At 49.4% G+C, this 27,882-nt stretch overlaps 2 protein-coding genes across 2 annotated transcripts in view; both read right to left on the bottom strand.

The window, feature by feature from the left end:
* Positions 1-15,524: 15,524 nt before the first annotated feature.
* Positions 15,525-17,227, bottom strand: LOC126574674 (odorant receptor 22c-like). Its single transcript, XM_050235004.1, has 6 exons — positions 16,867-17,227; positions 16,586-16,772; positions 16,138-16,507; positions 15,959-16,057; positions 15,726-15,878; positions 15,525-15,575 (listed from the first exon to the last, which is right to left on the bottom strand). Exons 1-6 carry the CDS (start codon positions 17,225-17,227, stop codon positions 15,525-15,527), a joined length of 1,221 nt encoding a protein of 406 aa, XP_050090961.1.
* A 2,361-nt stretch (positions 17,228-19,588) lies between these two features.
* Positions 19,589-27,882, bottom strand: part of LOC126570337 (ABC transporter G family member 23) — a 19,460-nt gene continuing 11,166 nt past the window's right edge. Inside the window, exons 3-9 of the mRNA XM_050228032.1 lie at positions 22,785-23,038; positions 21,773-22,714; positions 21,486-21,702; positions 21,244-21,421; positions 20,994-21,180; positions 20,661-20,926; positions 19,589-20,590 (exon numbers count right to left, since the gene is read on the bottom strand). Of these exons, the coding sequence (XP_050083989.1) occupies positions 20,289-20,590; positions 20,661-20,926; positions 20,994-21,180; positions 21,244-21,421; positions 21,486-21,702; positions 21,773-22,714; positions 22,785-23,026 (2,334 nt within the window). The 5' untranslated portion in view covers positions 23,027-23,038 and the 3' untranslated portion in view covers positions 19,589-20,288. The remainder of the gene's footprint in view (positions 20,591-20,660; positions 20,927-20,993; positions 21,181-21,243; positions 21,422-21,485; positions 21,703-21,772; positions 22,715-22,784; positions 23,039-27,882) is intronic.

Below are 27,882 nucleotides of genomic sequence, written 5' to 3'. Positions count from 1 at the left end.
CAGCGGTGCAATAAAACGGTATCGGTCGCATCGGTTGTTACACAAAATATTCATTATGCACCGAAAAACTCCAATGCAAAATCCAGTGCATAATGAATAATAAATGCAGCTCTGCACCGGTGGTCGATGGTGCCACCACCATGGGGAGCGGCGCACCCACCCAACCCTCCTCCCCACGGGCGAAAGATGTTGGCAAGCGGAAGATGTAATGAAAATTATAATGCATAACGGCGGTGCAGTGCTGCGGTACATTTTCATCCATCCTGGGCCTGGGGATTGAGATTGAAGCAGCGGTGCCCGGTCCGGACCTCCCCGGCGGGGAGTGCAGTGGGTGGAACAGGATGGATAATGTTGCGGAATTTCAATATCGGTTGCCAAACCCGCAACGCTACATAACCCTTCTCCTTCTCCGCCCAGTCCCATGAAGATGACGCAGATGAAGTCTGCGGCTACTGCTGACCCTTGAACCGTCCAAGCACACGCACACTCTCCTTCCACGATTCCAACGTGTACCGCTTCTCACTCGACGCTCGAAAGGAACGGCAGCGTAGTGCCAGGCCAATAGGTTTCTTCATTTTTCCGCTGACGCCGACTACAGGCGGACCGTTATTGCGGAGGTGCGTTGTCCTGACGGTGTAGGGACGTTGTGCCCTGTTGGCCGCACCGTATTCGCACGAATCCACAAACCGAACAAACGGCTATAAACAGAGTAGGCAGTGTTCTAGCCGTTGTTGCTCTAAGCATGGTAACCCTCAAACAAGACCACAAGATTGAACCCAAAATGCTGACAGCCCAGTGCCTACTGAGGACTCGCACTCTCGTTCGATTCTCGTCGTCGTACGTCGACTGACTCCATGGGGAGGAGGAGGAGGAGGAGGAGGAACGTTTTGGCTAAGCCAGGGGGTCGTATGGTCCGGAAGCTGCCAGGATAACATTCCACCAGTCGGGGGCTGGGAAACGATGTTGACCAAAAAGCCCCCACCTCCGCTCCCGCCCCGTTATTCCCGAGTGGCAGGGCAATTTGTGTCCGACCACGGCTACGGCTGCTGCTAGTATGCAAATTAGATTTTAAAATATAATAGATATGATGACACAGAATATTAAACAACGCTGACCAGGTCGAGAGCGGCTGCCCTGCCCCGGGGACGCACCGTGGACGCACCCCCGATTGTCATTTATCGAACTCGGAAGCTTAAACCTTCCCCTCCTGGCAATCCTGAGTGGGAGAGTGATGCCGGTATGATCCTGATCCTGTCACCATCACCGACGTTCTCGTCATCTGTCGCCGGTGTGTGAGAGGGGCGAGAGGAGCAAGGTACACGAGTCGAAAGGACACATGCTGCTGCTGTTGCTGAAGGTGAAGGTGGTACAATGGTGCCACCGGTGCTGGGCACCCTTGTTTGCTAATTGTATCGGTTTCAATTAGGGGAACTTTATCTTTTGCGCCATTTTCACTCAGGGCCCCACGGTTCAGGATGTGTTATACCTTTCCTAGGGTAGGATGCGAGCTGCTGTAACGTATCGTTGTTTGGGAACAATGGATGACGAGACGAGTTGTTGCGATAAGTTTACGATTCCCTTTGCTGATTGACACTGATCCAAAGCGCCAGGCAGTTGGGAGCTGAGCGTTGCTGTATCACTGGAGAGCTTTTGGTCACGAAACTGATGAACTGATGTTTGTGTATTTATTGCGCGATAAAGATATGCGATGGCCAAGACGATGCAGAACGCCATGCATTCAACAAGCCCCGTTCCGTGATTTGCACTTTTGTGCGGAATTACCAAGGATCCGATCTGGAACACTTGGAAAAGCGCGCTCTCTCTCTATCTCTCTCTCTCTCTCTCTCTCTCTCTCTCTCTCTCTCGACTGTCCCAACAATGTGCGAGCGTGTCCCGGAGCGATCGGTTGCAGAACCAACACCAACTGTCACAGAACAGGAAATTTTAATTAAAAAAGACCCAACTACCGTCCCTGAGCCGAGAGGGGTCGCTAACACCGAGCCAAGCAGGTATGCACGCATCCCGTTGATGTATCTATTTACGTGCCCTGGGTACACTTCGGGCCTTACTGGTGCACCAGCCGTCGGTACGCACACCGAGAGCGGGAGCACTCTCCCTGAGGCTTCATTCTGTAATAATGAAATTAATTAAAATCACTTTAGCCCCATCTTCAGAATGGGGGCGACGAGGACTGAGGTCCTCCACTAGCTAGCTAGCTTACGCCACTGCTGCTGCTGCCGTCCCCACCACGAAAGCACCGACCGAGATCGCCTGGACCCGATAGTGTAAAGGATGGATGGTGCTGGCCGCCATTTCGAGCCCAAAACCCCAACTGGCGATGCTTCGAAGCATCCTCGCTGGCAGCAGCTAGATGGATTGAGGACCTCTTTGCTTGTGTTTGGTTGCTTGGTACCGACAGCCCAGACCACCGGATCCCGGGCATCTTTGGTCCCACAAACTCCGGCCCACTCCCTGGGTGACCATTCGACGACATTCGGTGCGTTGCGGTACGGTCGCACTGGCTGTCGGGCGAACGCACTCGTGATTGACTAAACACTATGGCACAACGGAGCGATGTTATGCCGGTCGGCCGGAGGATCCGAAGCGGTGGAGGTAGCTTGTTTTATTGCTTTCTGGTTGCTAGCCGCCACCTGCCACACCGGTTCCGGTTATGTCGTGAGTTATGCTTGTGCTCGGTCGGACAATTTGACAGATCGGTATTGCGATGGCCAATGGCGCTAAGATGATGATCGTCCTCCCGGATAAACACTGTGCTACCCTTCTCCGCGTGGCGATGCGATTACGGGGCTATTTGTTTTGTGTATTAGGTTGTGTGTATTTCTTGGAATTTTGATGTTGGCGTTGGGGACTAGTGTGTGTCGTGTTGGTACAACATTAATCCGGACACCGCAAAAGAGTTGGCAATCCGTGCGCTCTTTGATTTACCAGCTTTCACAGGACCCTTTCCGCGGGTAAGCTGCCTGTTGATCCAACTCCAGCTGCTACAGTATTCCGTCAAATGAGTGGCTGGCTGCTGATTTTGGTTGGCACGAAAATTGCGAAGAAAATTCAGTGACTCATTTGGGTCGTGTTCGGTTCTCCATTCAATTTTTTTTTCTTTTTTTTCCTTTGAACAAAACAGCTTAACTGTTATTACAGGATGAGCCATCAAGATAGGCTCTTTTTCAATTTTGAATAACTCAGTTGATTTGGAAAAATGAACAAGATTTATTCAGGGTATACCATGCTATCAAAGGACAATTGACTCAGAATTCAATATCGATCAAATGACCGCCTTTTTAGACACAAAAAAGCGGCCATTTTTTGCAATGCACATTTGTGTGAAGATGATAACATTTTGGGAGTACTTGTAGTGATTTCCGCTCTGATATTATCTCTTAGTCCTTCAATGTGGAAAAAGAGAAAGATCATCTTTCAAAATTCTTCTTAACGTGGATCCACTCACGTTAAAAACGAATACAATACGAGACTTTTGCATTTTCTGGTTTTACTTTTATTGTTGCACAGGAAGTTAAATTTTTTGAATTGTCCTGTCGGATCTCATTCTTGGAAGAAGTACCCAGGAGTCGCTCGAAAAGTGATGCAATAGGAACCTTAGCTACATCTTTGTTGAGTTGTTTAGAGAGCACGAGGATGAAGCCGTAGCAGAAGTTAATTGACTATACCAGACGCCGAAGCATTGCAAGCGAAGCACCTGCTGAACATGCAGTAACAAGCACAAATAGACAAACAAAAGGTAAACGATGAAGCCACGGAATGAGACTGTCCGATGATGTTCCTTTTCGCTCCGCACTAGACTAGTGTCGTGGCCGGTAGTGTCCGATAGTGACTGCGTAGCAGGTACAAGGTATGCTGCAGCGCGATAAGTCTCACGGGGGGAATGCAATCGAATGTACGCGATGTAGCGCCAACACACTAGCAATATAGCAATTGCAAATAGCAATCCGGTGCTGCCCCGTGGTGGCCACATCTCAAGAAGGCATTGTTACCCACCCACAGGTTGGCACCTGTGTGTATGCGTGTGTGTTTAATTAAATTAATCATTTTCTTCGGCATTCCGGCCAAAGGAGGGCCCGGAATGTGTGCAAGATGGTGGCCCAGGATGTGATGCAGGTGCAGGTGCAACGATCCGGTTGATGATGATCTGGGATCTCGGTAACTGAACTCAATCGAATCGCTTCGCCACCACCGTGGCCACCACCTATCCGCCAGATGGTTCCACACCGACGACACACGCCGTTGTCCGCTCGAACACACACGCGCGCACACACTCCATCGGTGGCTGCTGCTGTGTTTTGATGAATTTATGAATATATTTATATGATAATCAGGTATGAATATTTATTCCTTTATCTATTTTACGACTCAGTTATGATTGTTATTTCCAACCAATGCGCTGCCGTATGTGCGAGCCGGACGTCAACATAATTCATCATCTTGCATGCTGTGCTGTGCGGTGGTCCATGCCCTGGAGCCTGCGGAGAGGCCACCGGTCTGCTCCTTCACGCACCGTTGCAATTCGCTGCCAAGAGAGCGGGCACCTAAGGGATTGGGGAGTGTGCGGTGTGATGTCACGGACCACGGGCTGCCATTGTCACTGTGTGCCTTACGGCCCTTTGGAATCCGGAATCCCGAATCCGTCTTACAACGTCCGTCGATGGCGATGGCGATCGACGCTGCGCTTCGAGGTGGTTAGCAGGGCAGGTGTCAGAAGCAGCAAGGAGGGAGGAAGGGGCTGAGGCGTGAAGAAGCTGGCCAGCGAGTGACAGCGAGAGTCAAAAGATCCTGTCGCCCGTGTCGCCGTGATTGATGGTCGGCTCAGTAAATATCGTTAAAGCAAACAAGCTGAACGGAAGGAGAGGAGGAGAGGAGACGCAGGTTGGGGCGCCCAGGGACCTTGTCCGGTTCGGCCGTTCCGACCCACTCAATCATTCCCCCTTCCCTTCACACGCCACCACGCCTCTTCCCACCCCATGGCGTTGCGGAAGAGATTAACGGAAACATGAAATATTTATTTGGTTCGCTGGTCAGCTGGTAATGCTCAACATCGCGCATACGGTCACATACGGGCGTGTATCCGTAGCCGGATCCGTACCGGTTTTGCCTCTTCACCGGTACCACCCCGGGCCAGCATAACCCCAAAGGCCACCCCCCGGGTGTGGGGGAGACCGGGAATTCCATTAGACAGCCGGTTAGGTAGAGAGCATTGCGCGCGCTCGCGCTCCCGCTCACTGACACTATTAACAATTCAAACCACCTTCCTGGGGCACACATGAGGAAGGACACCGGAAGTGACTTTGGTGGCAGATGGATGAGGTGTAATGCTGCTGCTGGTGCTGCTGCTGCTGCCAGCATAAGCCACATCGGCGGTCACACTGCGGGCATTCCAGTTGGCCATGTTACCATTGGCCTGGCACTTGGCCGCTGCTAAGTAGCGTCATAGCTTTTCGCCGGATTATCGTCTTAGCCCAATCACAGGGATCTTTCGCCCCTTTTGTTGCAGTGCCATGCCATGACCTCACTGACTGCAGTCAGTGGCCACACAGCACAGTACCGAGTGAATTACAATCGTTGGCCTGCATAAGATTAAGATGTCGACCGATGCTCAGCGGTGCCGAACAAATTGCAACAAAAGATTATCGTAGCACATCCGCCACTGTTGCTTCTACTGCTGCTGCTGTTGGTAGTGCTGGTGCTGGAGCGAAGAGTAATTGCAATGAATCTGCAACAGCAAGCACGTGCCCCGGAGGGAGGCGGTGTTTGAGGTGGTGAATGTCGTTGCATCAAGATTGATGTCCAGTGTCGGGCGTGTGTGCATGTGTGTTCGCTGGGGTTGTTATTGTTGCCCTTTGGATGGCTTGCATGCCGAGTAAATGATTTAATCCTTTTGATTTCTGACGCTCGTATGACCATTTGCCTCGCTGCGCTGCACTTCACTTCACCCTTCACCTGCCAGGAGCTTACGTTATGCAACGCATTTATCTAATCGCCATCACCGGTTGGACGTTCTCGAATCTAGAATATAATGCCTGTGTCCACTAAGCACACACGGTCCGATGTCCGATTATGTCACCAGCTTATCGAGGCCGGATCGGATCCGGATGGGTGTGTTGGGTGCGAAACAGTTGAAGGTAACATGCCTCGAAAGCCAATCTCTACGTGGCTATGTTTCACGACACTAATAAAGCTAGCATCAGCAACGTAGAGAACAATGGCTGGTAGAGTTAGAAGGTCAATCCATTCGCGGTTGATACTGCGATTGCTATTTTGAGCGAGCTTCTTAAGGACGATGGCCACGATAGAAACTTTCACTGCAATCCTTTGTTCAGGTGATAAGAATCTATGCCAATATGCGGTGGTAATTTATATTTTCTTGCGTCCACAGTATGACAGAACATTTATAAATCAATAATAAACTTTTAAAACGAGCCATTACTGGAGTTGGTGCTGAGTTGAAGTAGCTTCCCAATCAATTTGTACATTAAATGTGCGATTTAACATCTTAAACACTCTTTATTATAAGACTTAGCAATGAAAACGTGATAAGTAAACCGGTTTTGATAGTACCGATTCCAAACCGATTAAAAAGTCGTAAAGACGAGTAGTAAACAATCTTTCATTGACTGTCATTTGACGAGTAGTGGATCTTTTTTCCAGACGCATGGACACGTTAGCAACTTTATTTCAACCTCTTTTTGACAGTCCTTAACGGAAAGTTGCTACCGTTAAGACATGCACGTTAAGGTCAGGCAGACACCTAAGATGGCATCGCATGTAAAAGCAAAACTGGCCTCGGCATCCAGTTGCGACAATCAAAAAAACTGCACCAAATGAATTAAAAAAAAAAGAAATAATAAAACTGCCACGACAGTGCGTCACATCATGCGCTTCGCAATTGCCTCGTTTTATGCTTATCTCGTCGCCGCCACCTACACTCCCAACTTCACACTCCAGGACCTTCACATAAACACATACCGGGAGCTGCCAGTCCGGCGTTCCGGGACCGATGCGAGCGATGATTTTGCATAGATAATTATCCTCTTTTATTAGACTCATTAAGGCATATAATTAAAATCTTTTGTCGACGACTTCACCGCCCGTGTATGTGTGTGGCGGGGGTGTAGCGGTAGTCTCTATGAAACGTTGCCTTAATTTCCCTTTTTCTATTCCCATTTTAAGAGACCTCCACCAGGGCCTGGTCAGGACGGTATCAGGGGCACCACCCAGGGGGTGCAGAATGGGGTGCCCGTTAGCCTTGGCCCCTGGCACTGGCACTGGCAAGCCCATCTGGTGATGATGAGTGATAGTGGTGATGCGGTGCGGTGCGGTGAGAAAGTCCCATAATTCCCTTCACATAAAATGGTCGATGTGAATAAAGCAGACTGTCTCTGATGGTGCTCGTGGGTGGTGGTGCTGCTACTCCTGCTGCCGTATCTGCTACTGAGTAGAAGGCGGTAGGAATGATTTAATTTCATTTTTATCTCCAATCAAAGGGCTCACCATATCCTCGCGGCTACCGTTTTGCAAGAGAAATATCTCTCTCTCTCTCTCTCTCTCTCTCTTTCTCTCTCTCTCTCTCTCTCTCTCGCACACTCTCTGCCCAGAATAGAGAGACTAGGATAGGAAGAGCTACATAGCTGATCGGAAATCATGGTTTCCTTGGTGTGGTTAAGTAAGTGGATGACGCTGTTGTCTGGGTTATCATTTATCGTCCCAGATGGGAATGCATACGAGAGAGGGCGAGCGCGTCATTCCATCTCGCGAAGCACGTCCAAACGCCGCTGGTACCTCAACAATGCGTTGCCAGCGACAATGTCCGCTCAGGTGATTAATTGAATCTGGCATTCTAAAGCTTACTGAAGGTGGACACAAAACGATGGCTGGTGGTGCCATTGTCGTTGTTTACAGTACAGTTGGCAGTGGCAGTAGTAGTAGCAGCACCATTGAGTGGAGTGCAGTGGACACTATTTCGCGGCAACATTCCGCGAACCGAAGAAAAGTAGCCAACATCGACGAATTCGAAGTAAACAACGGACTGCGACTGTATCGAGGAACACTACGCCGTACTCGGTCCTCGCAGTGTTCGCACCGATAACCGTCACCGATACGCTGGACCCTCCCGCCCTAACGACAACCTGCGCTTTGACAATCCGGAACGTCCCTTGACGTTTCACATTTGATTCGAGAGCTTTCATCGACCGGAATGCGCTACCACGAACAGTTCTGGTTCCTGGCGGTTCAACATTTTAGAGCCATGCAGACAAGTGCCATCAACGCAGTCGTTGCTCCGTCCACTTGGTCCGTCCCGGTGGTCTGACGGACCGGAAAGGCAACTGTTTCGTGTTCAACCGTGGTGGAGGCCGATGGTGCCGAGGTTAACGAAGGGGGACATTCCATCATGCCGGTGAGTGCATGCCACCGTGATTGATCGGTGCGTATGCGGAAGGGATCCCCGAGAGGAATTGAAGTGTGTGACACTGGACTAACCATGTTCTGCCGTTGTTGCCCTGCCAGTAGTGCGCCCGCGATCTGCCTGTCTGGCGATAGTGTTGTGCAATGTGAAAAAATACCCTTTTTTTGCGGTGGTGATGTTGGATCGGAAAGAGCATGAAATGAAGGTGCAACCTGGCGCAGATGTTAGGTTCGCTAACCGAGTGCACCTGTGAGCACTGATAAGGTGCGCTTGTAGTGAAGTGTAACTACAAAGTCCCACGAGGTGACAACGGAGTTTGAAATACCATTTATCATAATAAAGTAATATTCGGCGTCATGAATCATATTTTGCCCTTTCGGCCTTTTCCACAAAGGGTTTTCCACACATCCCAGAAGCTGGCAACGTTGACCACTCGTGTATGGTATGGATCCTCCCCGGGGGGGAATTGCATAGAAGAAAATAGAATAAACCTCATCAGCACCATTGTTGCCCCCGTGGTTTGGTTAAATTGATGGTAAAACCCACAGCAGCACTGAAGCGATTCGTTTGTGGTTTTGTGGTTTTGAGCCCCAAAGGGAATACATTGCTGCATATCTTCGGCTCGGTAATTTCGCCCTGTTTTCGTGATAATGCTATCCTTTCAATTAAATCCGAGTTGCTTATCCATGCAGTGCCCAAATTTATTCGATAGTATAGCTAAGTTAATGTCGCCTCAGATGCACGAAATCGTTGTTTTATCCAACCTTTAACAGCTCAACAAACTAAAGAAATTTCAAATAAAGTTTACTAAGCATGTAGTAGATTTAACGACATGCGTCACTGATTGGTTTCTCTCCATCGTTTCGTTCGTTGCTCGCAATAGGAGGAAGAGACATTAGTCCCGAGATTCTCTCTGGAATATAGAGAAAAATAGCTTAGATAGAAGCAGAAGTTTATGGTAGTTTCATGTCCAAGGATCTTTGGAGCAGCGTATTAAGTGCATTTGAAAAGAGAACTGAATTCATTGGCCATCCATTCTACCACCTTTTGCAAAATAAAAAATAAACTACCAAACTGCTGTTTATTGAACGAAAAAATGGATGATTAATCGCTCTATTCGACATGAATGTTTACGATTCATGGCCTTTCGCAGCTTTACCAGCCCCAAAGATCTATGATAACAATCCATCCACGCAGAACGCATCCGTTCGTTGTACGCAAATATGCAAATGACGCGATTGTAGATCGGCTCGACAAGCGCCGGATAATTATTTCATCGAACACGGCATCTTCATTTCCGAGCAATTTGTTCTGCAGAAAAGAATTCATTATTCATTACGAACGCGCCCTCCGTGCTCCGGTGGTGCTAATAATCGGCGTAATAATATTGCCATTGCCACCGTCATCACTGCTGCTGCTGCCTCTAACGCTTTTCCACTCCCGGAAGATGCAGAGAATGCAAAACGATCGGCCAACCGATGGGACATCCCCCGGGCGGCGGCGGCGGAGATGAGATTTTGTTCCGCTTTCCGGGCAAAATAGACTCCTCGGTACAGTCGTATGAAGCCATTCGCGGCCACGGACAGTGGTAGAGCAAGGAAATGAACTTCCCATGCCGGCCGGTCCACGAATACTTCGAGCGCAGCTTCGAGGAAGTAACTTCATTAGGATTCCTGCTGCCATGAGTTTCGAGCTCCCTTCCTTTAAGGCCATACTTTTGCGCAAGTAGATGGGAAGCTGCTGCTGCTGCAGCTGCCGCTTGCACGCGCGTCCATCTGGTTCGTGTCCCGAATTCGGCCATTCGGCGCGTTAGCCGCCTTCGCTATTGAGTTATTGTTTGAGGTAACTTTACCGGAATGAATGTATAATGTGTATAAGTTTATTTGATGAGAACGAATCCTGCAGACGTGGTTGTCCGGCGTTGTGGTCCCGGATCGTTCGCCGGCCTGGACAGTTTCAGCAAGCTGTTAAACACTCGGTCCCGGGATAACGGTGGTTCGTTAGTACGACCAATACGAACAGTCGGCCGTCGGAGTCTAGATTGATGTTTGTCTTAAAAATGTCCTTCCACCTCCTCCGGGAATGTGGTCCATTCCGAATGGCCAATCTTTGTTGAGCCAGCAGATAAAGCTTTTCGAACTGTAGAACACTGAATAGCCAGGGCATTAGACGTCCTCCGGATTCGTAATCCACTGGATGACTGTGTGCGCCAGCCGCGTGACGGAAATTGTCGCGAATCCGGTTGCATTGGCTGCAGTTTGGTGGACCACGAAGACCATCATCGGAGGACATTCTGGTGCATGCTGGCTCGCAAGCGCCGTCGCTAATGGCGCGAAGGTGGTGGCGAACTCCTCGAAAAGTTCAATATTTGCACAGCTGCTGCTTCGTTGCACTAGGCGCTCCCTCCATTACTTAAGGATTCGTGGTACGTGGTACATCTCCGAGAATCCTTCGGTTGACGGTCGATGTGGTGAGGTGTTGAAGTTGTTGTGACAGATTGGCCGGCTGGCTGGCACGTTTCGTTACGCTTCGGTCAAACGGTCTGCATGTGCGAGTGTGTGTTTTGAAAATTTAATTGTAAAATCGTGCGCCTGGAGTGTGACGGATGCACGGAAAGTGATGAAGGCTTTGGGATTTTGTAAAAAAAACAGGAACGTTTCGTTCCATCAATCATCGTTCACCATCAATCATCAGCGGCTGGCGTGTTTAATGATGTAGCGGTAATGCGCGTCATGTGTGCTACCTTATCAGCGTCCCAAGCAAACACCTCTCTCTCTCTCGTGTGTGTGTTTGAGAGTTGGTTTTACTCGCGAGGACAACATTTAATGATGGGGGGGAACGCTGGGAGCTGATGGGAAAATAAGTAACCATCAAGTCGTTGGACGCCTCTCCGCCAAAAAAACGTTAGTGCTAAGGTAAAGAGAGACAAATTAGGAAAATGGACCACTTTTGACGAGTTTGGAAACCGCCGAGACGCTAGTGGATCATCATGGCTGATCAAGTTACTTTATTCGTTTTACAAGATGTTAAGTATTTTAGCTCGAGACGGAGTTGTTGAATTGAATACTCCCACCCACCATTTGCCGGTTTTTCGTTTGCGGCAAAAGAAATGGGAAAATATGGTCCAGAGAGCATGCAAATTATGCCGGCATGTCGTGCTCCTCCCGCTAAGAAAGACATCTTCTTTCTATCGTCAGTGCCGGATAAAAGACAGATCGTCCTCGCCTCCCGATAACGCAATCCCTAACAACATTATCCTAAATTCGTTATCCTCGCGCCATGCGCCTTCCTGGAGGCGGAACAACAACAAACTGTAAAGCAAACCGACCGACCGACCGGCGGTCACAGGTCACCGGGAATGTACGCGGTAGTCTGTCGCTGCTCCGCAAGCATAATTTCCACCGCGATGCGCATCGCAAGCATCAAAACAATCTCTCCTCCCTCGACAAGAGCGACCGCTGTGCGGACGGATGGACGGAGAGCAGAATACCGACCGGCGGCTGAGAGAATGTTGATTAATTCATTCCACGAATCCACCGCCCAGCTCCCAGGGTTCATAATTAATCAAAGCCAATCTGATTTTAATCATGTGACACGGTATCTGTGCCCGATGCTTGTGCCTGGGCAGTGTGGTTTTCCCTTCAACGGACCTCCTCGAACCTCGGCGATGAGCACGCTGCGTTGAAGAAATGGAACAGCGCTTCTCTTCCTGTCGCGTAGTTTCATTAGCTTCGTCGACGAGGATTCGAGGGACAGGAAAAAAGAAACGGATGTTGCAAAAACCTTTGGCTCCACAAAACACACGCGAACGCGCGTGCCGGAATCCGTATCCGAACGAAGGGAAAACTTTCGCTTCCCCGCGGGGATGGAAAGCTGTGTAGTTTGCTTCTCATTTGGGAGGTATCGCATACCAGGAAAGGGCCTTCGGGAATGCTAACGTAAGGATTAGTGCGCTGAACGATCCGGATGCGTTGCCGGAGAGCTTTGATAGAGCTTCGGTCTGCCGGATGACCACCGAACTACCAGTAATAACCGGCATCATTTTCGTCGTCGTCGTAATTGAAACTACAGACTACTACACTGTAGGACTGGAGGGCAGTAAAAACTTATGGCTCCCGTAAGCCAGCTGGCTTCGTGTACCGCTGGTGTATCCGGTCCGGAAACATATTCCACCGCCTTCCCGGGAAAACGATAAATGTTTTCCCTTCACGTTTTTCCTTATCGATCGCATTCTGGTTCTGTTTTTTTTTCTTTCTATTGTCTCGCTGTTTTTCCTCCTCGCTGCCTGAGATTCATCAAAGATCAGAGTGTGCGACGCGGTGCCATGGTTCCACTATTTCTTTTCTTGCTCCAGCGGGGAGGACATTTGATCAAACGTCGGGTTTGTCTGTTGGCTTCCGTTGCTAGCAGAAGAACTAAGCTGTAGAAGGGTGCTGCTGCCGCCGGAATGGGACTTCCGTGATGAAATGGTGGGTTGTACGCCACATTTACTGTACCAGGCCTACAGTCTGTCTACAGTTTCTTTCGTTTTTTTTTCGAGATAGGGCGAAAGAGAGAGAGAGAGAGAGAGAGAGAGAGAGAGAAAGAGGGAGGGAGAGCGTGAGGCAAGAGTGACACTTTTTGCTCCGAGTTTCAATCATTATTTTCGCATTTCCAGTGGCACCTCCCGGAGTGAGGGAAGTGTTTGGTTGAGATGAAAGTCATCCAGGCGAGCGTACATCCCGCTGGTGTTGCCGGTACCGGTGCCGGTGCTTATGGTCATGTGTGTGCTTCCACGTTGTGCCACGGAACAGGGCAGGGTGGGGATGCTCCTTCATTCGAAAGCTGTTACAAAATGATATGCATAATGGCGTGGTTAAAGAGCTGTCGATCTGCTTGAGCGCACTCTTCAACTCAACTCCGAGACCGGCGACCGGGTGTGTGTGCTGTTGGCAACACGCAATCAATGGTGATGATACTTCAGTAACTAGCGAAACATATAAATATGCTATAAAGGACAGACGATGCGATGCCCGAGAGCCGAGACGAGTCGAGCTTCATTCAGGCCACAGCTCGCCTTTGCCTCGTACATTGACTTTTCCGGCCTTTTCCGGTGGGTGGGTGTTCTCGTTGGTTTTGGTTTTTTGTTTTCCTTTCTCCGTTCGTGCGTGCTCCAGCGGCCATTGCCTTTTGAGATGGTGCTGGGAGCCACCTTCATCTTTGACGGAAGAGATTTATGGTTTCTCATTAGGCTTTATGCAGAGAGAGAGAGAGAAAGGCCGCCCTCGGGGCTTGCATTCATCGGCTTTGATGAGCCGGCGACGATATGTGTGGTTGTGTGTGCTCAGCTTCCATTTCCTATTTCCTTGGTGCTTCCTAAGTCTCGATACCCCTTCAAGCCTTGCAGAGCTCCTTCGGTGACTATCTGAGGGCGCGATCTATTCGTCTCATTCTCATTCACTTTCGGTTACTCAAAGAGATATTAATCCCTGGCAGATTTCGGTGGAAAAGAAGACTAAGAAAAGGGCACACCACCTGCAGGGCTGAACGGAAGCTGGCTAAGTGTCCTTTGATAACCTGATGGGTGCTGATCCTATTCAAGGGAAAATTATTATTTCCCGATCCCGAAAAAAAGACAACCGATTTTGTTTCGTGGCACCGGCGATGATGCTAATATGAATTTGATGCGGCTCACAGTAACAGGATTACGTGAAATGTCGATGGCCTTTTGGTTTCGAGGGGGCAGTGCAAGCGTACACCGACACCGCTCCGGATTCGGTGAAGCACAAAACAGCTTTGGAACGGAAGGTCCGCAAAAAGGAGCGTAATTTGAAACAGAAAACCCACGCGGTAGCAAACAATTGACAGAAATCGAACGACGTTAAAACAGTGTCGCCCGTAAGCTAATCCAAGAACCAGGTAACACCACAATCTCGGTGCTGAGACCGCAAACCGATCGCAAATCGCAGATCTGCACTGCGCTCATCCGACGTAGTGCGTTGTGTGCGCTTAAAAGCTTTCACCTGCAGGTGAGCATCGTGACGGTGGCAGGGCATCGACATACCGTCGGTCTGTCCAGCCAATCCACGCATCAGCACACGACGATGACGACGATGGCAAATTCTCCCCTCGTCAGGGGCTAAAGAGTTGCTAAAAGGGGGTTTCAAGAATGCGGACCCCCGGTTTCAAATGGTAGCAGAACTCAATTTTCTACCTCAACTGACACGCATTCGATGCTAATCTGGTTAAGGCTGCAAAGTAGTACCAGAAGCCGAGGGAGGTTGGAATGGGTTACGGCGTTATTTTCCCAACGATTGCTCGAACCCCCTTGGTGGTCGCTGGATAGTTCACGAGAGCGAGCAGCGTTGCAGTATTCGCTTTCATTCCGTAAAGCAATTAGATCCAGGAGGAGCTCTTTTGCTTTTCAGCTCTTTTGTGCGTTAGAAGCACGGCCACTAAACAGCACTTCAGTGCCATGCGAGTGCCATGCGAGCAAAACGCACGCTCTTCCCCCATTAAGATGTACTTTTCGTCTTCTCGAGAGCCGACCTTAACCGAGGGCACGCAAGTGAACTAACCAAAGGCAAATGCCGTGTTGTAAAGGACGAGCTGCACTGCTGCACCTACCGACTGAGGTAGCTGTAAAAAGGGAGTTAAGAGTGGGGGTTAAAATGGGGACAAAACGAAGCACAACATCACGTCCTGCGCACGCCCCTCACTGCGGTTACCAGCAATTAGCATCCTTTTATTAGACTCATTAAGTGGTGCAACCGTGAACGTCCTAGCAACAATGGTGGTAAGCGTGTGGGTGAGTGTGGTTGTGCCAGGTGCCCCCACGGCAAATGTCGTGTCCTTTTCTTGGTGTTCTTTCTTTTTTCTTGCTTGAAACCGCGTGTTAATAGCACACGCGGAAGATTTGCATCGAGGCCGCGACTTGCCACGCTTTTTGGTGCGCTTTTGTTTTGCAGCGTGTCTCAAAGTGCTCAAAGTTGACCTGGTTTCGCTCTACTTTCAAGATTCGGCCTCCATTCGGTCACTCAATCACGGGGTAGCGGACACAAGGGCCACAAGGTGGGTGCAGCAACTGGTCGGCCGCTTGCCGATGTAAGGATTAAAGAAATGATTTCATCAGCGTGACGTACGACGAAGCAGAGCGAACGATCTGCAGATGAAACGAAGCCGTAATTCCGTTTGGATTCCGTTTTAATGACCGCCAAGGAGAGCGAAAGGAGAATGAAAAGGAAGTTAGTACACAACAGTCAGTCCTTCAAGGATTAGTTTGAAGGGGTATTCGTTTCAAACGGGTCCTTACCACCGAAAAGGTCGCCATGGATGTCTCGAAGAAGGGCACATTCAGATTCGAGCCACGCTGAGCCCGGATCATCAGCAGTTGGATGAGGTGGCGAGTGTCACGGTCGTACCGGTACCAAGGGAAGCTGTACGCCGCCGTTTGAATGGCTTCACTCTGGAACGGGGCGGAGAAGTCAAGTGAGTAACCAGCACAAAAACTGACGGAGCTTCCAAAAAACACAAACGCAATATTACCGAGTCGCAAATGATTGAACCACTGTAGGAGTAGAGGAACAGGATGGCCAGTTCGGAAAACGCGAACGGTAGGTAGGTGAACTTGTAGACGCCCTCGACCTGCAACGAGAGCGGTCCCGAGGAAATCCCAGAAGTGAATCAACTGGCCACGAGTTGGGTGAGCAAATTTGATAACTTACGGTAAGCATAGCGATGGAAACAATGCACAAAATGAGTGCGCCGCACATGTAGATGAGGAAGATGTTTAGTGCGAAGGCGGCCCGCACCTCGCCCGTTATCTCGATGATGCGCTGGTGCCGTTGGTTGATGCGTTGCAGCTGACGATTGATGTGGTGTGTTTCTTGCCTGCTCACCCCGACCACGGACTGCTGGCCGCCCAGCGCCGCAATGTCCTGACCAAGGGCATCGAACTGGCCTCGGACGTACAAGCAGACGCCGATCAGCAGCGCGTCACTTCCCGACTGTGAGGTGATGGTCGGTATCGAGGCGTAGTTCAGGAAGAGGGTGGTCAGGATGAATGGGAACAAACGCTGCGAATCGTACGGTAGGCTGAGTGTGAGAAGGTAAGCAACATGAGACTACCGTTGGCTTTCAGTTCGCGGAGTTTGAGGGAGGGTAACTGCTTACGCGAGTTTGAAGGGAAGAATCTTAACCAACGGCCACTGGCCCTGGTACCAGTTGTAGCCCATGATGAGGAACGGTGTCACTCCGTACAGCAGTGCGGCAATGAACATCATGAGGAAGTGATAGAATGTCACTCGCTGTCCCAGTCGTGCAATCCTTTGTGTGTTGTTGCGCTCGTACAGTGGCTCATCTGGTGCTCCGGCATCAGAACAATTTGGAATGGAAATGGTCGAGTAAGGGTTAGGTTACTATGCTCCAGCTCTAACAGTGCACGGTATACTTACGTTGCTGGGCTACTTCGATGCATTTCAGTACCTTCTCCAGGTGCTTCTCGTTGATGAGATAGAACACCATGCGGAGTAGACCGGAAAGACGTGCCACCGTAGGACTGATACTCTCGATTGCCTCACTCAGATCACCGTCCTGGTACGCGTACAGACCGTACAGGAACTCACAGATCATGCAGAGGGTGAGCGCGATCAGATTAACACCGATTTGGAGCGACACGAACCAGCGTCGATTTGCCCGATCCAATGGCCAGATACCGAAGGCCAGCAGAATCTTGTGCTGCAAACGGAAGAAGCCGCTTTGCACCGGTTCGCTGGATGGAGGCTCAACTTTCATCGTAACGGTTCGCTTAAACATGGTGCCGGTGGAGTGATGGCATGACCGAGCGAATCCTTCATTTATAAGGCAACGGGCAGCTCCTAGCAACGATTGACGTGGTTAATTCGCGGACACTATGCAAACAGTGGGTTGCAGACGTCATCCTCGTCGTCGTCGTGGGAAAAGCTGTCACGTGATTCAGCATGTGTGTCCCAGAGGGGTATAATCAATTAATCGGGCAGTGGAAGTACGGTTATTTGCAGACGCGATTCAACATAGTAGAGCCGCAGGATCGGAATTGGGAATTAGCTTAATCAAACCACTGTACCATCTTATCGTGCAATGGTTTGAGAAGTTGGTTGTCATTATTATTCAAATACAGGCTGAGCAGCTTTCACCTAATTGATGGGACTTAGCTACTCATTCTTAACATGATCAAACGAATTAGAAGAATGAATTTGTCCAGATGAATGGCTAACAATTGCATGGAATTTGATAGGATGAACGATGTAGCAGGCAGTACAAAGAGAAAGTTGCAGAGATTGTTGGACTTCACTCTTGGCAAAAGGTGAACAATACCAGAAGATGCTATCCGGGACATTCATATAGACTCTTCTGTTTGCTTATACTCATACCTTTGATGTCGAAGATGTCGTTGTTAAAAGCACTTCACAATCGCTCTTCGGGATGCTATTGGTTTCCCTTTTCTAAGTAACAGTTTATGTACCCTTGGTGAAGTACAAATTAATGTTTAAATTAGTTAGCAGAGTACAATAATATATAACTAATTTACAGTATGAAACGTGATGAAATAAGTTCTTAAACTGTATGCGTCATCAGCATGAAGAGTTTATGATTGAAACTAGTAGTTTTTTTTAACATATATAAGGACGGACGAGCCGTATGTTTGAATGAAACTAGTAGTTATGGGTGCTATTTAATAGCATAGCAGCAACATGGACTTTAACTAGCTCGGTAGAATTACAGGAAATTTACCATCCCCCCTTTATCAAGATGAAGATCGTTGATTAGAATGTAGGAAACATTCGAAATGGTTACGATCATAATGGATACTAATATGTATTCATATCGCTAGAATCGCTACTAATCACTACGAATAGTCCAGACGGTTTCAAATTGATTTAAGCCGAACAACTCCCCGTACTGCCCCTGTCACAGTGGAGAACGTGTGGCGCGACGTGTGCGAGATCAACCGAGAAGCATAAATTCCCACAATTAGACCGCGAACGGGCGGTTCGTGGAACGTCGTTTGCCAGCAGTAGTTTCCATGCGTCAGTAATCGTTAATAAAATGCGTTATGCGAGAAGACGCCAACCACCACAAACGAGCTTCCGTTTAATCGATTACGGAGGTTTCCGTGGTCTATGGCGCGGTCTCTTTGGTCGCAGTGAAAGCCCACCCTACACGTGGTGGTTGGCATTAATGCGTCAAGGGCGTAAGTTCGTTAGCGGTCGAGCCACAGCGACCGAGTTCCGCTTAAAGCTGTAAATTGAGTGGAGGTAAATTAATCGCTACAAAACTATAACGGTGACACTACATCTTCTCGAAGAAGGGTCGGTGAATTCGGTAATGGTCCCACATATGGCGCGTGGTGAGCTTTTGTGCGGTAAATTAAATTTACCAACAAAGTTGCCTTAAGCCAAACCACAACATTTAATCCGTTCCATCGTAGGCAGCGTGGTTCGCTGAGGCCAAGGCAGGCTGGTGGTTCCTTCCGGGGGAGCCACGTTCGCGGTGGTTAGCACCGGTGTCGTAGCTCGTCAACCGGGCTGGCAGTAGGCGATGGCGATGAAATATTCATCAGCTGCTGCGCGAGCAAACGGCAAACCCGATCAACGGCCTCCTTTGTGGCTTCTGGTTCCTGGGTTGCTTTGCTGGGATAATGGCTCCGCTGTAAGCGGTCCCCGGAGAGGAACCGTCGTCCTTTCTCAGGACGCTGCCCGGTCTTCGTCCCGTCACTCACCCGCCTGTGGTTCCGTCTCCGTAGCGTGTGTTTTGCGATGTGTCTACACGATGCCAGTGGGAGGGCGGTTGGTTCCCTGCCGAGACAATTAATCAATTGCTCAATCGGATGTAAATTAATAGCTGGAAAATGCACTACTAGCCAGAGGCCAACGATGCCAAGCCAAGCAAAGCCAAGAGGCTTCTTTCGCAGTCGAGCCGCTGAGTATGAGTTAGTTATGAGGCTGTGGGTTGGCCATAATGTGCATTTCTAATTGAATCCCAGTGCCGACGGAAAGGAAATCAATTATGGAGCACCCCACGTTGAAGGTCCGTATCGTACGTATTGACTTTCAATAATAATGGTATTGTGTGGAAAGTTGTTGATTGAACGGTGGAGTGGTCGGATTAAAGCAGTACACCTTAGCAGTACGGTAATGTAAATTTGATTTACTTTATTCCCTATAAGCCTGCCTTAAATACCTTACAACCAAATACCTAGCTATTTGTTTTCTCTGTTTCCGCATGGTGAAGCGCAAGGTGGCGGCACTTAATCCTTTATATTTCGCATTTGATTTGTTGTTGGCCAGGGGATACAACGGTGAAGATGAACCACGCAACGCTGGGAACTATGGGGTCGTATTGTGAGGAGAGCAATAGTTGGTTAAAATTGTCATAAATATATGGGCGAACGGAACGGACCAGTGCAGTGCAAGCAACCACCCATTCGGTAAGCACCAGATTTCACTTCGGTATCATTTACGGTGCCAATCGACGACACCAAGCATGTCATTTGATCCATGTGCGGATTCGCATCCACAATCTCACACACTGCTCCCCACACACACGCGAACACAAACACACACACACAAGCACACAAGCACACATTTAACGTAGAAAGTTCCCTGACTTAGCATCCCTTGTGGCGGCTGACCTTAGGCAATCGAAAACGTGTGCGCGCATCATACCATTTGCGCCAGTCCCGATAGCGTACGCCTCTCATGCAGCACGATCACACGATTCACACGATTTGACAGCTCGCGCCTGGTAACAGTGGCTTCCCATTACCCCCGTTTTCCCCTTTCCCTCACCGCCCTCACGGTGGTATGCCCTATTGCCTATTTCCATTGTAGTTCCTTTATCCCTTCTTAAACTTGAGCAACAGTATACTGATGGTGAGGAAGATCACAATCCAGATCGCCGTCGAAGCGAAACCGATGTAGACGTTCGGGTCCTCGATCAGCCAACCGCGCTGCAGTATCGAACGTAGCGATTCCGTCGATTTGGTGAGTGGCAGGAAGACGGAGAAGATTCGCACCAACGGGTGCATGCCCTCGATCGGCCAGATAATGCCGCAAAGCATAACGATCGGCAGGAAGCTACCCATCGCCATGTACGTAGCGGAACGCTCATTTTCACACGAGCAGGACACCACGAAACCTGGTGGAAGATGGAAAGAGAACCGTAAAGTCCGTGGCCGTGAAGGAGCCAACCAGAATCGCCGGCTTACCGAAACACATTCCACAGAGCCCTGTGAGGATGGTTAGCAGGACCACCCAAACGATATCGCCCCGGTTGGTGAGATGAAAGACGGAGAAACTGAACACCATGACCAGCGCGGTCTGGAAGCACATCACCAGGAACTGGGTGGTGACGTGCGAGAACAGAATCTCGACACCGGTGATACCGGACACGAGGCAACGCTCCAGGATGCCCTCATTGCGCTCGATCAACATAGCGCCGGACGTCAGCGCTACGGACAGGAAGAAGATGATGCTGCAGGAGCGAAGAAGGAAGGAAATTAGCATCATGTCCCACTCCAGACCGTCCCAGGATCACTTACGTCAGAATGACACCCGGAGCGGCAAAGTCGGTAAAGTTGGGTGTCCGCTCGCCGTAGATTGGACTGTTCCACTGGAAGGGAATGCGACCGTTCGAAGGGTTCACCTCGCACGACTCCAGAATGTTTTCGATGAAATCGAAGAACGCATACTGGATGTCCCGGTATAGTAGGGTTCCGATTTGTTGATCTGCAATCGATCGATTGGTTAGAATGGGATGCCATTGGAGTCCCGGTGGCCACTAGAACTTACTGGACATGTCCATAGTGACGGCAAGGTTGGCGGACTCGATGGTAAAATCGTCCACATCCCGTCCACGCTCGGTACGCTCGACTAGAGAGTCGGAATAGTTGGAGGCAAACACTAGGGCACCCCAGGCCCGTCCTCGGCTCACAGCGTTCAGTGCCGCGTCCTCGTTTTGGAACAGTTCCTGCAGGATTGAATTGTGTTAACGATCATTCATTCCGGTTGGCCTTCGTAGTTGAACTACTTACCAACACCACGCTCCGATTTTTCAAAAACTCCATATACCGACAGCTAAGCAGCGTGTAGTTGCAACCGGTAAACACCGGACACTCCTGTAGTCCATAGCCGGCCTCCTCCAGTTCGTAGTTCGCCACGGCCAGCTTCAACCCGACCGGATCGTGCCCGATAGCCCAGCAGAAGAGAATGATCTGTGCCACCGGTAAACCGATGATGAACGCCATTACACTGTACCGGAGAGACAGCAAGAACCGAGATTGAGACTTGAGCTTGAGTACACAAAGAATAGGGAACTTACCCGACATTGCGCCACATCCAGAGGAAGTTCTTCCAGATCAGTGCCTTCATGTGGTTCGGTTTAATGAACTTCATGTGATCCGTGAACGAAGCCTTTGTCTCCTCTTCCGGTGGTAGTGGTGGGGCCTGAATTTCCGGCGTCACCGCGTCCGGTCCCCGCGATGACATGGAGATGTTGTCCCCGAACTCACCCGATATCTCACCGTGATCCTCCTCGGGCGAAAGATCGAGCGCCGGATTGCTGATCGCCGGTATCCGGACATTCTCGACCACTTCCTGTGCGATCGACGAGCGTCTTCGTTTGCCCATGTTCTGCAGCACCGATAACTTCAGGAAGACGTCCTCGAGCGATTCCGCTTGGTAGTGGGCAAGGAGATCGGCCGGTGATTCCTCGGCCAGGAACTTGCCACCGCGCATCAGTCCGATGACGTGGGCCTGGCGCGTTTCCTCGATGTAGTGCGTCGTCACGATGACGGTCGTGTTGCCGGACTTGGTGATCTCGACCATGTGATCCCAGATGCTCTGGCGCAGCACCGGATCCACACCGACCGTCGGTTCGTCGAGGATCAGCAACTCGGGCTGGTTGAGTAGGGCGGCCGCTAAACTCATGCGCCGCTGCTGGCCACCTGAAAGGTTCTTCACGAAACGGGACGCGTTCGGTAGCTGCAGCAGCTTGCACAGGAAGTCCGTCTTCTCGTCCACCTGCTCCGTCGTCATGCCGTAGATCCAGCCGAAGTAGATGAGCGTCTCGCGGATCGTGAACTCACCGTACAGTGCGATCTCCTGGGGCATGTAACCGATACGGGGTCCGGGCACACCGGATCCACGTGAACCCGGTCTACCGCCCAGCACCCAAATCTCTCCGGAATTCAGTCGCCGTCGACCGACGATACATGACAGGAGGGTGGTCTTCCCGCAGCCCGATGCACCGAGCAAACCGTAACTGTAACGAAGAAGGGAGTGATATTAAGATGAATGACATTATCCTTGTCCCCAAATTAGATCTCACGCACATGGATCCCTTCGGCACTGTCATGTTGAGTCCGTCCAGAATGACGTTCGGGTTCTTTTTGGTGCCGTAGATCTTGTGTGCCCGCCGGACACAAACCGCCTGCTGGCGTCGAATCGCTACGGTCGATGGTTGAGACATGAAGAGTTTGCGTCGGGCAGCCAAATCGAATTCTGGTTCCGTCGCTGGCACTGGACCACCACTGCCCGTGGCCACCGGTGGGATACCCTCCGATTCTGCGTCCATCGCGTTCGCCTACTGTGGAACGAGAAGAGGAAAAAGGAGTCAAAAAATTTAGACATTGGCAATTCAGACGCAGTAGGCTGCAACATTTGAACAAAATGAAATTAAAATGATGCTTCAGCTTCAGTTTGATAGCAATGAGATATGTTGCTCCATAATCAATAATAGATCGTCAGTAATCCTTCCAATCCTTGCTGTCAACCGCAGTTGGTTCAATGCAATGCATACGGTCGGTGTGATCTAAAACATCGTGGCCTAAACAAACGTCCCGCCTGGTCCTGGTGGTTCCTGATATAGCGCAATATGCCGATTGTTTACACCGCTACCTTGTATTCGATACCTCTTGCACCCATCGAACGGTGTTCATATCCTATCGTCAACATTGAAACCGCAATATGACCGGTGTTTGAGGTGAGCAGCGCTGCTGATTACAGACTGCGCGGGATGCTGTTTTCGAGCTTCTGGCCCCATGTTACAAGTGGCGTCCCACAAAGCACCCTCTCTGCCGCTGCCGATATCGATCCGATGAGGGCCACGCGCACACACCAGGCTGTAGCTCATTGCGCTGGGAAATATCAATTTAATTGCAATTAATGATGCTTGCTGGGAGTGAGGAAGGCAGCGAACGGCCGAGGAGAGCTAGTGGTGGTGTTGGTGGTATGCATGTTTATCCAGCACCACATTAACTGCATTAATGCAAATAGTCTATTCTGTTCATGGCACATGGCCGATCTGCTTCCCAGTGGGTGGTGAGTGTATTTTCTGGCTTCCGGTGGGTTCAACAACATTTAGTCAGAAGCGTTCCCTGGTTGGACGAGCTGTTTGATGTTCAAGCACTACATATTAGGTGCGTTGGTGTGGCGGATTTTATGGTGGTTTTTTAGTGTTTGTTTTGTTTTTGTAGCCTCGTTTTTACTTCGCATATCAGAAGGTTTTTTTTAGCTTAAATATGAAACAACTCATTTACCAGTTCCAGGCAGAATGCATCAAAGGCCGCACCGTCGAAGGGAAAAACCAGTCAGCAAACTGGATCGGGTGGAAAATTGCTATTCAATTGAGTTTTCATTCGCTGGATTACGGTGGAACCGTTTTATTGATGTGCGGTGTGCATTGCAATTGCTCTGTTTGTTAAGTAGTTTACTTTCAGCTTCCAGTAAATCCATTTACAATGAAGCGAACGCCGCAAGACCGCAGTTGGGATCACCGAATGCGGACGGTCAATGCACAATGCGCAGCGCAGGAGGTCACAACGCAAACAGCAGGGAGTAGAGTGCAGCGAGGGTTCGACTTTTTCGCCGCGATTTCACCCGTGGAAAACTATTTGCACCTCGCGGAGGCATACCGGTTTCGCAATGGCCAGGATGCGAGCGGCTTTGTTGCACGCTCGAGCGAGTGGCGTCGAGGAAGGTCGCATTCTGCTCAGCTGTATGAGCCTGGCACGGTGCGGTACCGCGGTTACCGGTGAAGCATGTCTTTCGACCGTCTTGCGCAACCGACTGGCTTGGGAAACTGGCTCGATGCTGCTTCGGGGGAAAGCTAACCTTGCGTCTGTTCCGTAAGCGAGCTGCTGTTGATCGACGGCTACGGTTAGTAGGTGCTCGTCTTGGAGAATCTGCCACGGACGATTTATTGCTCATGTAAAGAAGCATAACAGTGACCATGTATTAGCCATTCTGTGCCTGTTTTCTAATCTGATTTAACAAGAACGATGGATATGTTAACAAGATATACATTTTAGATTACATTTGTGAGCATCTGTTTGTGCTTTGTGATGGCCTTCAAAAGTGATACTATTCGTTTTTTTTTATGCTGATTTTGTAAACGCAGCTACAGCCGACTTGAGGCTATTAGTCGATGTGCTGATTATTTGATGCGACTGAAACTGGTATTATAAAAACTGATATTATATTTTGCAACAGTTTTCAAATAATTACATAATAATTCATAACGATACGCTAAACCAGCATTGTGATGATAGTTTTCCTTAATAGTTTTGCTTCCCTTTCGATTCCTTTCCTTCTTTCTTTTATTTTTATCTTGTTTCTTCTTCTGTTATGCTTTGTTTTCCTCACTCCATTCTCGCCGTAGTTTTAAATGATCCTTGTCTAGCTTTAAGCAAACAAGTAGTGCTAAATTAAATTAAATTAAATTAAATTAATAGTTATATACGATAAAACATTTCAGTTAATGTTGGTTGATGTTTGAAAAGGCATCAAAGATTGGTATGGTCTGGCGCTGTTTTAATGCAAAATAACACCATTCTTAACGCATAGTTTTAACGCCTGTCTTGTTGATTGCAGCCTGTATTCTTTCCTAAAAAAAGGTATCCTTCCAACACCTTCATTCTCTTAGTTTTCCCAATTTTCGGCTTAGAACCTATGAGTGGTATGAGTATGAATTGAGTTCCCAGAGCTCAAAAAAAGATCATTAACGATCTTTATACAAAGAGTTCCTTTACTTGAAATCAAGCAAGTACATCCACTATCTTTACACAGCTTGAATGTTTGTTGTAGCTCGAGAATTTTGTGACATTTTCAATAAATTGATCTACCAGTACGAGGCAAGTCTTTACCGGCGAAGATTACTCAATTGAAAAAAGAAATAAATCCCTTTTGATTCTTACTTTTTCTCATAGTATCTACTCTATATCCTTCGCTGATTATTTTTTACTGTATAGCTTCAAAAATTGCATTAACTATCTAGCTAGTACTGTTTTTGACATCACAGCTTATCATTCAAATGAATGTCCAAAGAAATGGCATCTATCAAACGCGTACGACCGAATAGAATAAGTGTAGCCAAAATAGCAACGAGCAAACCACCATACACTGTGGATAGTGTGGTTTCTTACTTGTGATTTCGCTGCGACCTACCGACCACATTCTGAAGAAAGAAACGAACTTGATCGATGTTGATTTGTTTAATGTCAATCCGGTCTCAACTTTGCTGGATGCAACGATGATCAGCAAAGACATTCCCCGAACATTACACAAAAATGTGTATGGAAATTGATTACTTTACTCCTTTTCGGTAAGAACAGCAAAACTGGGAAACTCGTCCAATTCCAACGAGTAGCAGCAGCATCTAAAGTTTACTTTGCCAACACGCAAACCGACTTCTGTGCACATCCAATCGGAACCACTTTTTGGAGACATCATTTTGGGGAATCATTCCTGCCCTGCACCACAACCGCACGCTGCAGTTGATGACGATGACGACGAACGTTGCGTTGCGGTATTTGCCATCGGCCGTGAGTCGGCATAAAAGAGGAAAAGTTTTTTAATTGAATCAACATCATGTTTGCCTCCCAGTTACACCGTTTCCCTCGTGGCCGGATCGTTGGCACTACGTCGGTGGTTGGCCAATCGGGGAAGAAGGAATCCGAAGCAACCGAGAACAGGGTCGATCGATCGCGAATGGATATTGCATGTTGTGTGGTTCCCAACTCCTAACTCACTCTCACCGATTCGACTGTCTAACCCGGTGGCCACGGGCCACCGACGAGGCAGCGATGGTGCGGTAAAGTTGGCTGATTGATTCTCGGGACAAATCGAGCAACGCTGAACCGCACTGTCAGTGGAAAACTACTGCAATTAAAAGCTGCCGTTGCTCTCTCTCTCGCTCTTTCTCTCTTCTTCTCTCTGTAGTTCATGTTTTCTCTCTGGTTCAACAGATCCGCCTTGAGCAAATAGCGTCGGGGGGCCAGAGGGACGACTCCATTCATCGCCGGTTCCATAGTTCAATGTCATGATCGTAAGGATGACCGGTTATGCTAATGGTGGCCCCATCACGGTGGGCTGCACCCGGCACCCGGCAAGGGTGATCATTAGCCGGCTCCGGTGACCTATCCTCGCTGTTTGTTGTGTTGGGCGTGATCGTTCCAAGGTGTGCGTCACCCACGTTGCAAGATCGCGACCCTTAATTAGCCGTTTCCGCTGGTACCAACGCAAGTTCAACCAACCACACCGCAGCTGCTGCTGACCCGCAAAGGTGCCAAGGGTGTGGTTTACTCTCTTCGCACCTCCCCTCCACGAGGTCTGGATTTAATTTGGCTAATTGCCCGCCCTGTAGTACTGTTTCGTGCATCGTGCCGCCACTATCGGTGTCATCGGGCAACTCCATTTACTGATTTATTGTTTACGGTCGTCGCGCGGTGTGTCATTGGCGTGATCGCTAAGCAGCTACTTCGCTCGCTAACCTTCCCAGCATGCAACCACCATGTTCGGGCACGGTAGCGATCCGTATCGGAAGAGCCTATTTGCATGCCATTTCCGGGCGTGATGCTTCGGATTTGACGGCGAGGCGACCAGTCAATCTGGCTGGCCGGCACCGGTTCGCCTGGAACTGTTTATCAGGTTTCGTGACGACAAAGTGAGTCTTCTTCTGTCACTTGCGTGACGCAGCCGACCAAACAGCCATCGCAAGCGTGTGGCGTTGTGGTGGTTCCGCTGTTGTACGAAACGGTTGCATGTCGTGCGGATTAACCTGATCGATCGGGGCAGATAGTAGCACGAATATCGTGCCAGGTGACAGCATAAGGCAGGATGCGACAACTATTTGCACTTTAAATGGTGATTCGTAGTAGCGGTTAACGTAACGTTAACCACCACAAACTGCTAGACCCCACAGCATTCTAATCCCATAGGAACAGCAACGCATCGTCACACTTCTCGTTCGGACATTCCGAGCGAGTACGTGCGTACACACCCTACCCGTCTGCCCGTGATAGGATGCACTTAATCCGGGATGATGAACAGCCGCCAGATTGCAGCCCGAGTACCCGGAAGTAAACAGTCACCCGGGAACAGCGTCATGCATGTGTGCTCGTTCACATATCGACAGGAAAACATTGACGTCAG

Source organism: Anopheles aquasalis, chromosome 2, assembly GCF_943734665.1.
Source record: "Anopheles aquasalis chromosome 2, idAnoAquaMG_Q_19, whole genome shotgun sequence".
Classification (NCBI taxonomy): Eukaryota; Metazoa; Arthropoda; class Insecta; order Diptera; family Culicidae; genus Anopheles; species Anopheles aquasalis.
The sequence above is the reverse complement of the archived record's forward strand: the minus strand, read 5'-3'. Positions and strand labels throughout refer to the sequence as shown.

Bases quoted from the DNA above. Each gene is read 5' to 3' on its own strand.
- LOC126574674 (XM_050235004.1), bottom strand. From the start codon at position 17,227: ATGTTTAAGCGAACCGTTACGATGAAAGTTGAGCCTCCATCCAGCGAA. The intron at 16,508-16,585 runs GTAAGCAGTTAC...TCTCACACTCAG, and splicing joins ATTCTTCCCTTCAAACTCGC to CCTACCGTACGATTCGCAGC. The intron at 15,576-15,725 runs GTAAGGACCCGT...TTTCATCTGCAG, and splicing joins CCATGGCGACCTTTTCGGTG to ATCGTTCGCTCTGCTTCGTC.